This window comes from Vigna umbellata, chromosome 1, assembly GCF_029865625.1.
Source record: "Vigna umbellata cultivar VRB3 chromosome 1, Vumbellata_1.0, whole genome shotgun sequence".
NCBI lineage: Eukaryota > Viridiplantae > Streptophyta > Magnoliopsida > Fabales > Fabaceae > Vigna > Vigna umbellata.
Window position 1 is genome coordinate 93,440,812 of NC_142165.1, and position 14,188 is coordinate 93,454,999.

The window sequence follows — 14,188 nt, forward strand, 5'->3', positions numbered from 1 at the left end:
TTTAAACATCTTACCAAAAAATTAAATTGAACATAAATTACAATATCAAAAATTACATTAAACATTTTTAAAAAAAATCCTCATTAACCAAAAAAAATAGGAACCAACAAACATAAATTATAATATAAATAATTACATTAAACATTTAAAAAAAACAAATCCCTCGTTAACAAAAAAAAAATAGGAACCAACACCAAAAATTTATTATGAGGTCTCCTTACTGTCCTGACTTACTGTAAAACATAACGACTTTCCAGATTTTTCTCCCTGCATGTCGGCATATATACTTTGTTTCAGTTTCTAAATGGAAAATACTCGTACATAAAAAAAATTGAATTGATCAATACATTGATATATTTAAAAAGAGAATAAAAGTAATAAATTTATAGAATATATAACGTGATAAAAAGAAAAAGATATGAAGAAAAAAATAAATATATAATAGACATCTAAAATCAAATAAAATTAATAGGTTTATAATGTATGTTATAAAAGAATATAATAGATTTAGAGTTGCTCCTTTCTAAAGTAGGACTACGGTTTTTCGTTCGAATATACAATGAGGCCAAAATTATGGGTGAGTGGGACTGATCATTCTGGAAACACTACGGCCAATGTACTTCCCATCTTAATAATGATCAATCAACATATTAGACAGTTTTAAATAAAAAATCAATTTGGGGACTCCCAAGCAAGAATGAGTATAGTAGGACTTTTTTTTTTTTACAATGCTAGTATTAGTATTTGTAAATGGATAGAATTAAATTTATTATTTATCTTATCCTTCATTTCAAAACCTACCAAACTAATTTTATATTTTTAAATTATTAGTGGGGAGAATTACATTTACAGCCTTCTCTCATTTTCCTTTTCATTTTTACCATTTAACCATCCTTAGATCCCTCATGTATGATGGGTTTTTGAATGAGATTAAACCTCAACAAGAGACACACTCCTTTCAACCAGGATCCAGGACAACTTGATATCATATTTTGAACAAGAAACAAGCTGCAATACCTAATAAGGCTCGCACACCTTACCCCAATCTACATTCCTCGACAACAAGCTACCATGGCTGTCCTAAACCACCGCACACCATACCCAAAATTACTGCATTCTCACCATTACATTGTATTTCTTTGTTATAGTTCATGCATGACACTACTTTTGGTTTCAAAGTGGTTCAGGAAATGGATTTGGATATTTTTCTGTTCATGGTTAACAAAAGAGTCTTGTTTAATTTATCTAACCATTTATTTATTTATTGGTTTAATATATCATTTGATCCTTATTTTTGGAAGTTTGGTTCAAACTGATCATACTTTTTGAAAAAGTTCAGTAAAGCTTCATATTTCGTTTAAAAATGTTCAATACGGTCATTTTTGCTGACGCCGTTAAAAACCTAACGGTGCAGATGCCACCATGGCCAAACCTGAGTGAGTTGTTATGTTTGATGATTACGTGACAATGTGAAATGATTAAGTTTTATTATTTACTTTGATTGTCATGTGATCAACTTTTATTATGTACTTTCTAGGTGCACTTTAATTATGTAGTCATGACAAACACTTGTGTTCGTATATTATGGCAGAGATATTACATGTGTCTTTGGGACCAAAAGTAACAGTTTTAAATTCAAAAGGGGACCACATTGGACATTTTAAAATGAAAGCGGATACTAAATTTAACATTTCACATGAACACCTTCACATTACATTGACCTTCACCTTCACATTACATAAACATAAACAACATAAACAATCACATACACTTCAACCTAAACATTGAGCTTCACCTTCACATTGATATGAACATAAACACTGACCTAGATTTAAACGTAAACATTGACCCACCTACGAAGATCAACCTAAACAGACCCACATTGTCACAGTGTTCAGCGCAATAACAACACACATAACTCCAAGTAACAATTTTATCCTTTTCTGCAACTTTTGGACTAAAATTTCCAGCTCACATATCCCCCTCCTTTGTCTAACAATTTCACCATCTCTTTCGTCATTATTTTCTTCATTACACCACTTGAAAAAGTTACAGTACATCTCTCTTGACGATCCATCCTGTTATGCACCAAATAAGCCACCAAAATTGGTTCTAACTCATCAATCTATGAACAAATAAAGTGACGGGGTATTTAAAAAACCTTGTAATGACGACATCCCCAAAATTGTCTGCTAGCATTCTGTGGAGTTCTCGCCACTTTGCTCACAACATAATCACCACATTTGCAATGAGGGATTATCCCACCTCCCCTCCAACCACCATCAGTTGCGGATTGCGAATTTCTTTCCCACCCTGTTTTGGAACAAGAAGAACAACATTGGGAAGAAGCCATTTCTATCTACCCACAACCACTGTGCTAAAAAAAAGGGAACAACTTGCACGAACCCTAATCACCCCTTTTATTAGACACAATAACCTCAACTTTAAACATTTCCACCAACTCACTTCATTGCACATTACCACGTAATCATCAAACATAACAGCTCACTCAGGTTTGGCCACGGTGGCATCTGCACCGTTAGGTTTTTAACAGCGTTAGCGAAAAGGATCGTATTTCTTACTGAACTTTTTTAAGAGGTATGATCAGTTTAAACCATACCCCCAAAAGTAGGGACCAAATGATGTATTAAACGTTATTTATTTATACCACTAAATTAGACAGACAAGCTTTTCATATTCGTTTCATAGTTTAATTGTTTTCTATTTCAGCAATTATAAATGTAATGAATAATTAGGATTTACTAAACAAGAATGAATGCTCCTTTAGATGCTACCATTCTTCACTATTGAGAGTTGCTTGCTTGTTGTATGCTATATAATATGACTCAAAATTGCTCAAAATTTTCCCATTTAAATGTTCTCGTGTCTTAATATGTTAGTTTCAACCCAACCCACTAGCACAAGACTAATATTTTGGTAAATAGATGTTTATCTAGGATTCATACAGATTTAACTAGACCATTCAAGTGTACATGTTTAAACGTATTCAAACCTAAGTAATGAGGGTTCAGGATTTACGGTTGAGGGTTGCGCGAGTTCGGGGTTGCGGGCTCGAGATTGGGGTTGTGAGTTAAGGGTTAAAGGTTGGTTCGGGATTTTGGGTTTTGGGTTGAGGGTTGAGGGCTGAGGGTTGAGGGTTGAGGGTTCAGGGTTGCGGGCTCATGGTTGGGGTTGCAGGCTTGGGGTTGTGGGTTGTGGGTTTGGTGCTCGGGGTTCGGGGTTCGAGGTTCGGGGTTCGGGGTTCGGGGTTCGAGATTAGGGTTCGGGATTCAGGGTTCAGGGTTCAGGGTTCAGGGTTCAAGGATCAATTCAGGGTTCAATTCAGGGTTCAATTCAGGGTTTGAGGTTCGGGGTTCCCGATTCGTGGTTCGGGGTTCGGCGTTCGACGTTGACGCTCGGCGCTCGGCGCTCGGCGCTCAGCGCTCGGCGCTCGGCGCTCGGCGCTCGGAGCTCGGAGCTCGGAGTTCGGAGTTCGGAGTTCGGAGTTCGGAGTTCGGAGTTCGTTGGTTGTAGCTTAACCTTAAAAGCCGTAGTACATCCTAAGACAACATCTAGATCCTCTAGAAAACACTTGGGATCGTCCTCACCGTTCTAATATTCAGTTCTACAAGTTGTGCAATTACAAATTTATTAGTCTTCCTTCATAGTAGGAAAATATTTTTTCTATAATATAAAGTGCTTCTTAAAATCTTGTAACTCAGGTACATCATCACCCATTATCAAGTGAAACTGACCATGGTCCTATTCAAAATTAATTACTTTAGCTAAAAGAAAAAAAAAAACCACGAATAAGTTATCAATCTGTTAAAACCTTATACAGGATTAAGTGTTACACGATTTGTCTTCCAAGAGAAGTCATGAATTTTAGACAATACAAATTCCACCACACCCATGACATCTAAATTGTAGAAAATTATAAACTACATCAGCAAGTAATTAGAAATCAATATATCTATCAAGGAAGAACATATATGCTTTTGAAGAAATCAACAATATACTTTACCAATCAACAAATCAACAAATCAACATAGTATTTTCCATGATATCCTTTATACTTCGCATACACTAAATTCAGCTCATGTTCTTTAAGATATTAAAATTATACATTATATAACTTTGAACCTCTTATCCTCCCACAAACCCATATCTTCCTTCTTAATCATTGCAGGTATCACCCTGACCATCATAATATTTATCATGTTATATATATATATATATATATATATATATATATATATATATATATATATATATGATGAAGATTTGATATACATTAAGCACAAAGTTTAAGTCATGCATTGATACTTTAGATTAATATGTAAGAATCATCTCCATATATTTCACAACAAGATTCAACGTTTCTCTTCTTGATCATGTCAATTTTGTTTTCGTCTAATACATGATGGAAACAGGTGAAGAATCAATTTAATGAGATAAAAATACAAACTTGAAGCCAAAACCACAAAGATACACACGAAATAGAAGTTGGGTTATAAAATACGTAACTTAATAAACTCAATGTTCGCCAAATCTTTAACAAAAACAGAGTTCGATTAACAAAGTAGAAGTCAAGCTACTGAGTTCTATACATGTAAATAGAAGGAATAAGTAGAAAGAGACGAAGAAAGCCAAAAGTTGAGAGATGAGGTCCAAAAAGGAGAAGAAGATGAACATAGAAAGCGAAAAAGTGGACAAAGTAGGAAAAGTATATGTGGATGACTAACCTTTCACACGTCCAAAGATGCATAGAAGACGAAAAAAGATAACATAAATGAAGGCTGATATTTGTTCGCAGAAAAGGTAAAAAGAGAAGAACAAGAAGCGGGAGAAGCAGAGATGGTCTGATATTATATAGAAGAAGAAGGTCCAAACCATTCAGACTCACGTGAAGCGGAAAACGTTAAAAGACAATACTCCCACTCATTAGTATGATAGTACCGAGAAGAAGGTCATGCTAAACTGGTAGTTCAAACGGGTCAGTTCAAATAACGAAAAAACCCTTATTTTAGACAACTGTCAGTTGATTAGGATGGCTTAATTAGTCATTTACCTAATGGGGTAATTTTCTTAGCTTTCTACCAATGACCATCTTCTGCGTATTAAAAGAAAAAATACTGTTATCACCTATAAAAATCCATAACAATAATAATAAATAAATAGAAAGAATTAGAGTGGCTGTGTCTGCAAACCGCCATTATTTTAGACCGCAAATGTATGCAAAGTTCTAACCGCCACTTTTTGACAAGGTAAATGTCTTTGTTTAGTCTTGTTCCTTCCTCTTTTCTCCTAACCATTCTTGGTTTCCTTCTCTTGCTTTTTTGAGCTTGTGTGCACACCTCCTCCTTTAGCCATCAAAATTCATCATTCTTGCAACAAAGAAAATTACCCAACAAAACAAACCTCAAGGCCAAACCTTAAAAAGAATCAAAGCCTACCTTGCCTTTCAAGAACTTTTTTCCTCCTAAACTAAACTCAATCCTCTCGGCCTCCTTAGATTAGCAACATCAGACCTTCATAATTGAAATAATTTTCACCTCATGCTTCTCTTGTTTGGCCGAAATATCAAAGCAAGTTAGGATCCAAGAATCCTTCAAGTATTCAAGAAACATTATCCTAATCTCTCCTAATAGCTTCCACAACCTACGGTTGTGCTTACCTCTAAGTACGAATCAAGAAATTCAACATAGCCGAGAGCATCCTCACCTTGAACCATCAAGTACCCAGCCAGACCATGTCCAACCAAGAAAGCCTTCAATAACTCACGAAGATTCCCAACTGGTGCAAGTTCTTACATCCAAGAAGGTTCTCTAAAGTCATGAAGCTTGAATGGAAGATCCAACCCAACAAGAGTCTAAGAAGGTCTCTATCACTTTGAGTGCAACCGTCAACAACATAATAAATGGTCAATTGAAGAAGCAAGGGCAATTAGGATTGAATATACTAGGTCAAGTCTCAATAATAAGGGTGCGTACATTTGGATAAACTTTTGAAAACGGTACTTCTGCTTTAATATTAGTTTATTATTGGAAAAGCAACTAAGCACCAAAACTACTTTTTTGGTTTTTTTTTCAAAGATAAAAAATATCTAATCATCAGACAAATATTTAAAAATTGTGCGGGAAGGAAGTAACCTTTTATCTTACAAGATTTAACTTTTCCCTACATCCTATGACTACTTCATATGTTGTAGGGGCTCAAATCAATGACAGAAAAATATTGCAGTATGGCCATTATGGATGCCAATCAATTATTTGTGTGCCCAACTTTATGACATGTATACAGGAAACAACAATAATCTTCTTTGACATATGAAGAAGAGTACAAAACTCAAAGCATAAAAGTTCACTGAGGTAAAGCTCCAACATTACACAATACAAAAACAAAAGTTATTTATTAACAGGATAACAAGGAACTAACCTCACTAAAGCAGAAGAAATCCATCAAACCAACAAGTGATCGAGCTTGATCACGACCAATATGCCGACTGCCATATATATCATGTATTTCTCTTTGATTTAGCTGTAAAATTATTCAATGGAAATAAATTGATGCAAAAAAAGAAATATCTTTTACTGGCACTATTTTAATATATGAAAAAACAGACAAACCATGTTGGCTGACGTTTATCAAATATAACTACCATTTAATTTGCCAATGTGAATTTTCAGAACCAGGAAACAATTCATAGAGTTTAAAACCAAGTTATAAAGAGGTGCATTCAACTGCCAATGAAACAAAAACAATGAGTTCCAAATACCTTCCGTCTACCATAGAAGCATTCATTCACATCAATCGAACTATAATCATAATTATAGTGTGTCTAAGATTATCCTATTTATCATGATTATACTGTGTTTAAAGTTTTCTTATTTATCATGATTATATACTATATTTAGAATTACTCTAATAATCATGTATCCTGTATCAATTTATTGTTATAAATAGAAGATTACGAGATAATTAAACCCAAACAAAGCTCCGAATACCTAAGCTGAAAGAAGCAAAAGACAAGTAAAGAAATAAAAACACACAGCCAGAGCTCTGTGAGAGCTAACCTCACCAACCAAATGCTCCTTGGCAAGGTCAAAGTCTGCAAATGCGACAAGTAATGCGCCAAAGTGTAATCATAGTTGAATCCATAAACTTGCAATTTATCCAATCCCAAGTTCCTATTCACATATATGCCTAATCTAATAAACATAAGATTAAAAAAAAAACAAAAAAAAACTATCAACATAATTCCGATAAGAAATATTAAAGCAACAAACCTTTAGGATTTATATTCGACATTCTTCTGAGCGCATCTGGAATATCTGTTTAAAGGCTTCGAATTCGCGACGGAGTGTGGATATCTCTTCCTCATCGGGCTTCAGTAAACAAGGTTGCGAAGATTTACCCTTGCTTTTACGCGCCCATTCCCAAGGAGTTTTAGTTTTTATACAACCACTATTAATCCTATCCGGTTTCTGAAAACTGAACTGTACAGTTTAAAAATCTCGTCCTTCATTTATGTTTTTGTCTTTTATATAAAAGTGTTAAAATTAATAAAAAAAATGTATATTTTATTGTCTGTGTGATTATAGAGAATTTTTTCCTGCCACCAAAAATGAATTAAAAAGACAAAAAAACAAAAAGGAATAATGATATTAAGCACAACAGATAGAATAAAAATAAAGGTAAAAATATTGATAAATAATAATATAACTAAATAAGTATTTATTTGTTTGTTTATAATTATAATTCTACTTTAAAATGAATGAGTAGATTCTAACATTAAAAAGACTACTGTATTTAAAAATTAAATATATAAACTATGTTAATAAACAATTTAAATTATAGTGTGAAGTTGTTTTTAATACTAGATGAATACATGATTAAATATTAATATAAATGAAAAAGTAAAAATAATTTAAAATGACTAAGAAAAATTATTTTCACCTAATTATAAAAAGTGTATGAAATATCTCTACACGAGATATTGAAATTGAGAAACTAAAAAAAGAATGTAATGATAAATACATTCGTTGAGGTGACGATAAATTCATTAAAGGATGAAGATATTAAAGACAAAATTAAGAAGGAAAAGATTACATAAAGAATCAAAATAAGAGGAAATTGAAATAAAGCTAACATGGGAGTGAGAATTGAAAAATGATTGAGAATTTAAAAATTTTCATTGAGAAAGACGTCTACTAGATATGATTGAAAGGTAAAGTTTGCAAGATCGAAATAAAAGTTAAGACATGTAATAATTACTATAAAATACGAGCTTAGTAGCCATAACATATATGGAGGAGACGATTTTTAAATAATTATTACGAATTGTGTAATTTTATTTTGTTTTATTTTCATTTAATTATAAGAGAAAATGGAAAACAAATATAAAATAAATTCTTTCTATACAAAAAATTATGTAATAAATTGAATTTACAAATTAACCATTACAAAACTTAGGATAATAGCAAATATAATAATAATTGTTATAAATCTAATAATAATTGTTATTAAATTTATTGAAGGAAGAAAATATTAGAGACAAGATTAAAAACAAGATGATTACACAATAAAAAAAAACAAATTTATTCTTCTAATTTAAGAAATTACAACTAAATCAACCAAAGCTTAAAAAAAAAGGAGTTTCTAAAGAGATTATATATTTTAAAAATAATATAACTAATTCATAATAAAATTATTTATATTAAAAAAATTAAATTTCAATATTTTTAAACAATTATTACTTTTAAAATGTCAATTTTTAAGTCTATACATATACTTTCGTAAAATAATCTAAATTTAAGTAGTAAAGTAATAAATAATTAAGTTCAAACATTAAAACAAAAATGAATGTTTAAGTTTTAAAACAATGCTACTAGTTTCATTTTTCTATCACTAATGTGACAAATAAGCTACACTTCAATAACTTCATTTTAATTTTAATACTTCCAAGAATTTAGTTCACAACGAATTACGTTTTCAAATAATTTGGTGTATCCTTACATTTTTCTTTTGGTCCTAACCTAACGTTCGATAACTTTAAAGAACTATCGTACATAAGATAGTATATTTAACTATTGAAATTATAATTAAATATTCTTTTAAAAAAGTACTACGCAGAATTTTATACATCTAGCAAAGCCCTCATTATATCAAACAAAATGATTAAAACATCTAAAAATTCTGAAGTTAAAAAATAGTTAATGAAATGCATTTCTATTGGCTGTTTTTACTAAATCAATCTCGGAAACATTTTTTTTTTTTGGAAGACCCTCACCCAATTCTATTCTGGATAAGATTTTCCGGAAACTTTGATGGGATATAAGAAAAAAATTGATAGGTTGCAGGAAAAAAACAGCCTTTTTTTTATTTTAGTTGTAGCTGGCTGCCCTATAAGGGCAAGGGCACGTTTCCTAAACCATAAAGACAGTTGAACAAATTTGATTATACGAGAAACTAAATTTCCTAGGGAAATTAACCATTTGTTGCTTCATGAAAAGCTTCAACTTATTAGGTGGTCTGCAGTTCATGCATACCTCTAACCCCTATTACTCACCTTTCTTGCCAAATGAACAAAAGAACAAAGACTCGTAACGAACCAAATACAACCTCCTACATATTGTCAGGGCGATCCGTAATGGGGAATGGATTCTTCCTTCTCGATACTATCTCTGATGCCCAAGCTTTGCCAGTTTCAGTCTGGAACTTCCCTGCAAAAGGGTAAAATTTTCCCCAACACATTATCTAACCATAAAAAGCAGAAAATGGATACTTCGTAAATAGTGTGAAAAATGAATCAAACATTTTCTAATCCAAGATCAACTATTACCAAGTGAACTAAAATATGCAGAATATCAAAGTCATGGGATAAATTCACAAATCAAGTAAGAGACTTAGAAATGTCGATTTTGAGATGTTATATATGACAATCAATCTCATGTTAGCAAGCAGTTACTGCTGAGGCTTAATGTTGTTGTTCCACACACAAAAAAGGGCAGGTAAGAGAAAATCATAAATGTGGAATTTCTTCTTATTAACAAACCACGTAATATCTAGCTTCAATCATTCAATTTCCGAATACAAAGTAATAAACCACACTTAGAAAAAGATTCATACCAGCAATTGACCGGAAAAATTCTTCCAAATTTTTCCCCTGCTCTGCAAAAAGTCAAGAAAGAGAATTCAGAATATCTAAACCATGAGTATTATAACACTGAAAAAAATAACCAAAATACCCCTTCATTTCAATGTTTACTAATATAAAGTTTTAACTCTAAATGCAACATGTACTAGAATTAAAAACCAGTAGGATGCAACCTGTATAATTCCCCACAATATCATTACAACTGAGAAGTCAACCCGTTATAAGTAGATGGTAGAGGATATTCTATTCAATCTAACCGAAGAAGAAACATATAAGGTTATTATTTTTCAAATTCTATGAAAAAGGCCCAACATTGCATAAAATAACTGATTTACAAACATTTGTATAAAAAATATATGAATGCGCAGTTAAACAGTTGTTTGCCCTCATCATTCTTATTTTAATATAACATATCATTAATGATATCCTATAGATAACAAATTCCGAAAAATTCTAGCCAAAATATTAGATATAGTTGCTAATCTGTTAAGGAGAATGATAAAACTCCCACGCCTCTGACCCTCCACCAAGCTTGTCTTAATTATTGAGGCCATCCACTTGGTCCAGGAAACCATGTGCCCAAAACTCAACATCACTTCCCTTATACAAGTTCCTTGAACATATATAGATTAATTTGTAGATATTTATTATAAGAATTGTCAAACTATCCAGATGATTTAAAAAGGCCTTAATATGATCATAACAAAGTTAAAAGATATAAAGAAAAAAAAATTCAAAAAATTGTCTCACCATCTTCGTATTCCAAAGCTTGGAGTATCATCTCAACCTGTATGGAACAAAATTTAGAGAATCGGGATAACTAGTTGTGAATATGGCAAGACTCAAAGGCATGCAGGCAAAAATGTGACAATAATTTTAAATAAATTAAAATCATCTGCCTGATAGAATATTAACAATAAAATGAATCACAATATCTCATTATTAAAATGAATCAAAAAGTAATCCTGAGCCTAGCCCACTTGGATGGGACATGGCAAGTTCTCAGGATAAGTTCAATAAACCCTACAGTCCCCCACCCCCCTCCAAATGGATCAGCCCTTTCCCATTCCCCCACTTTCCACTTTCTCTCTTCACTCTCTATATTCCCCCCATGGGACCTATTGATCACATAGACACCAAATTACACACAAGTCAAAAGTTATAACCTATGACTCGCTGAAAGACATTAGCAGAAAAGCCACCAACCTTGTCAAGGTCCTTGACGAATTTAGCTTCTAGAGAAAAATTTGATTCATACTCCATCCACAACTTAGTTATTTCCGTCGCTTCAATATGAAAATTCAAATAAAAACCAAGGGGTGTGAGTTTTCTCCATCCTCAGATTAACAAACCCATGTACAGACTACAGAGTGAAAAATACCTGCAGATCCTCCTCCAAGTACTTTACACATATGATCTAATGCTGTTTTTTCGAGATAAGTCTTTTCTTTTTTAGACACACCATCTATTGGCGTTATGTCTCCAACAATTGCTGTTAAACAAAACACCAAAGTGAACAAATGAAACTGCAAACCTGAACTCAGACAAGAACGCATGAGAAATATGATGATATTGTAAAACACTTATATTAAAGCTTCTAATAACTTGAAAACCCAAATTATGCTTCCATAGTAAACCAAAAATAGGGGTTATGAAAGCATAGTGAATTTACATGTAGTACTAAGTAAAACTTATTTACACATGTGGACTTCTAGTAGTTTTGGCATTTATGAAGTTCTCATCGTGTGAAACATGGAAACAGTAAAATAGAGGGCAGAAATGCATGTGCAATAATGTATATTAGTTTCTAGATCACTGATCGCTTGGCATCATAACATAACTTGTTGCAGTCAGGATTTCCATCTAGAACACTATATATTACATAACGAATCTAATTCAAATTTCAAACCTAAACTTTCCCTTGTATTCACTCAATCTCGTCCATTGTTTCAAGTTTATTTACATTTCCAGCAGAAGTTAGCCTAAATTGTTCACAAACTCAATCTCGTCCACTGTTTCAAGTTTATTTACGTTCCCACCAGAAGTTAGCCTAAATTGTCCACAATATTATATTATTATTAGTAACAATGCTTTAGGCTTGCAGAACCACTTTAACCAGGCATAGACAATTAACTGAAAGCAAGTGGCAGATTAGCATACCTTCTGCAATGTCATGAACAATAGCCAATTTAATGCACCTGAAATAAACGAACACAACCAAGTTTCAGGAAACCTACCTCTCTTTCTATTATTGCCCATTTCATTACAAAAATAAAGTCATTAAGAAAGGTATAATCATCTAATAGAAAAGGAACGTGAATTTACTTGTTTCGGTCAAAACCCGGAACATCTGGTGCAATTAAAGCCATCAAACCCATTCGATACATGTGATCAGCAATAGATTCTGGATTCTTAACACCTTTTCGTGACCATCCTGTTCTCTTTGTTGTCTGTTTTACATACCACACAGAACTCAAACAAGTCAGAGCACTGCAAATTAAAAGCAGGCAAAGCACAAAAGACCAAACGAAGCTGCGCAAGTGAAATCTAGCTTTTATTGAAATCACTTAAAGTCAAGTAATACAAACAAATTTCACTCTGAAAAACAAAGTACTACATTACAAAATAGAAAGCTCGTTTACAGATAAAACACCTTGAGGCTTTGACAGAGGGAGAGGAAGTCAATGACGGAGGAAGTGGAAGGAGCGCCATTGCGAACCGCGTCGTCAGAAGGTGAAGCAGCCATGTGACAAACCCTAGTGCAAGAAGATTCAAGAAGGTAGCAGAAAGAAAAAGAAAGGAAACACGGGAAATAAGAGGGAATCAGGGAATCGCATCCCACTCTCAGCCAACAAATTCCTTTGGATTCGCTTCTCTCCAGATTTTGGGGAAAGTAACTGTGATTTGGTACAATGTATGGAATAATACATAATGAATTACTAAAAAATTATCGGTAATAATTAATTTGTAAGTGTTAAAATTAATTTTAAACATAATATATGCTGAACTATTTCAAATTTTATATAGACTATATTAATAAAAAAATCTAACTAACTGTAAGATCAAATCTATTTTATAATAAAAATGTTTTATAAATATAAACAGAGGTAAATTATTCAGATATAGTATAATAATGTTGATGATAAGTATAATATAAATAAAAATCATATAACCAATAATTAACATGAATGTGTATTTGATAACATAAAAATGTATAGCATGAGACATGTGTTTTTAGTATAAATATCACTTGCATCATCTTCATGTTTATTGTAAATCCCTGGTAAATATAATGAATTTTATATATTTAAACACATTCTCTGGAAAGTAAAATAAATTATCATGGTACACTTTATTGAGTATACTTCTTGAATGTGTATTTATATATGGTTAGCTACACATAATCACTCTTGATAAAAAAAAAATATAGAAATAACATTATAAGTTAACTTAAATTTAAGGTGATAATGATAAAATGATAAAAGAAATATTTTATTTAATTTTGTCATGCACAATTATGTATTATTTATATTATAAATGCATTGATAAATACAAAAGGTGAAATGAGATTTAGGATAAGCGTTCTTTAAAATATTATTAATTATATCATACTAAAAACTAATATTTTACCTAGTCCAAAAACTTTAAACAACAAAAGTATAAATTAAGAATAAGAATGAATTCGTTATAATCCAAATCCACCCCTGTATATAAAAATTTACTATTTCATTACTTAGTGGTATCTTAGTCTATATAATTTAGACTATCCTAGATACAAGAACATCTCTGACACGTAATATATGTTATTTTGCTTAATATACAAATTAGTTTACAAATCATACAAGAATTTTGACCTGCAACCTTCTTACATGTACATTATTCCTAAACATTATATTTAAATCACAATGACATTATTTCATAGTATCATGCATCATTTAAATAAATTAAACAAATAAACATCTTTTGTTTCATTATGCATATCACAATTAAAAACAACTCCTAATTTTGTTTCCTTTCATATATTTAATT

The 14,188-nt window shown here is 31.8% G+C and overlaps 2 protein-coding genes across 20 annotated transcripts; both read right to left on the reverse strand.

The window, feature by feature from the left end:
• Positions 1–7,604, reverse strand: LOC124834314 (uncharacterized). 18 transcript variants are annotated; one of them, XR_015783749.1, is made up of 5 exons: positions 7,290–7,604; positions 7,077–7,206; positions 6,439–6,505; positions 2,162–2,531; positions 1,659–2,078 (listed from the first exon to the last, which is right to left on the reverse strand). XR_015783749.1 is itself a non-coding variant. In XM_088104812.1 (4 exons), the coding sequence occupies exons 1-4, from the start codon at positions 7,309–7,311 to the stop codon at positions 205–207; spliced, it is 282 nt and encodes a 93-aa protein (XP_087960938.1). In that variant the 5' UTR covers positions 7,312–7,596; the 3' UTR covers positions 1–204. The 18 variants fall into 18 exon arrangements, 2 of the variants coding, with proteins under 2 accessions (XP_087960938.1, XP_087960939.1); XR_015783750.1 differs by having other exon boundaries at positions 2,162–4,197; XR_015783759.1 differs by having other exon boundaries at positions 2,162–4,197; positions 6,439–6,540; positions 7,077–7,211; positions 7,290–7,600.
• A 1,752-nt stretch (positions 7,605–9,356) lies between these two features.
• Positions 9,357–13,062, reverse strand: LOC124834320 (uncharacterized). 2 transcript variants are annotated; one of them, XM_047308982.2, is made up of 8 exons: positions 12,813–13,062; positions 12,485–12,609; positions 12,320–12,357; positions 11,541–11,651; positions 11,366–11,445; positions 10,910–10,946; positions 10,132–10,173; positions 9,357–9,725 (listed from the first exon to the last, which is right to left on the reverse strand). In XM_047308982.2, exons 1-8 carry the CDS (start codon positions 12,903–12,905, stop codon positions 9,628–9,630), a joined length of 624 nt encoding a protein of 207 aa, XP_047164938.1. In that variant the 5' UTR covers positions 12,906–13,062; the 3' UTR covers positions 9,357–9,627. The 2 variants fall into 2 exon arrangements, with proteins under 2 accessions (XP_047164938.1, XP_087960940.1); XM_088104814.1 differs by having other exon boundaries at positions 10,132–10,168; positions 12,813–13,043.
• Between the last annotated feature and the right edge of the window lie 1,126 nt (positions 13,063–14,188).

Bases quoted from the DNA above. Each gene is read 5' to 3' on its own strand.
- LOC124834320 (XM_047308982.2), bottom strand. From the start codon at position 12,905: ATGGCTGCTTCACCTTCTGACGACGCGGTTCGCAATGGCGCTCCTTCC. The intron at 11,652-12,319 runs GTATGCTAATCT...TTTGTTTAACAG, and splicing joins TGTTCATGACATTGCAGAAG to CAATTGTTGGAGACATAACG. The intron at 11,446-11,540 runs GTATTTTTCACT...TTCATATTGAAG, and splicing joins ACTTGGAGGAGGATCTGCAG to CGACGGAAATAACTAAGTTG.
- LOC124834314 (XM_088104812.1), bottom strand. From the start codon at position 7,311: ATGTCGAATATAAATCCTAAAG. The intron at 7,207-7,289 runs GTTTGTTGCTTT...TTATTAGATTAG, and splicing joins GTCGAATATAAATCCTAAAG to GCATATATGTGAATAGGAAC. The intron at 268-6,438 runs GTTAGTTCCTTG...GCCGACATGCAG, and splicing joins ATTTCTTCTGCTTTAGTGAG to GGAGAAAAATCTGGAAAGTC.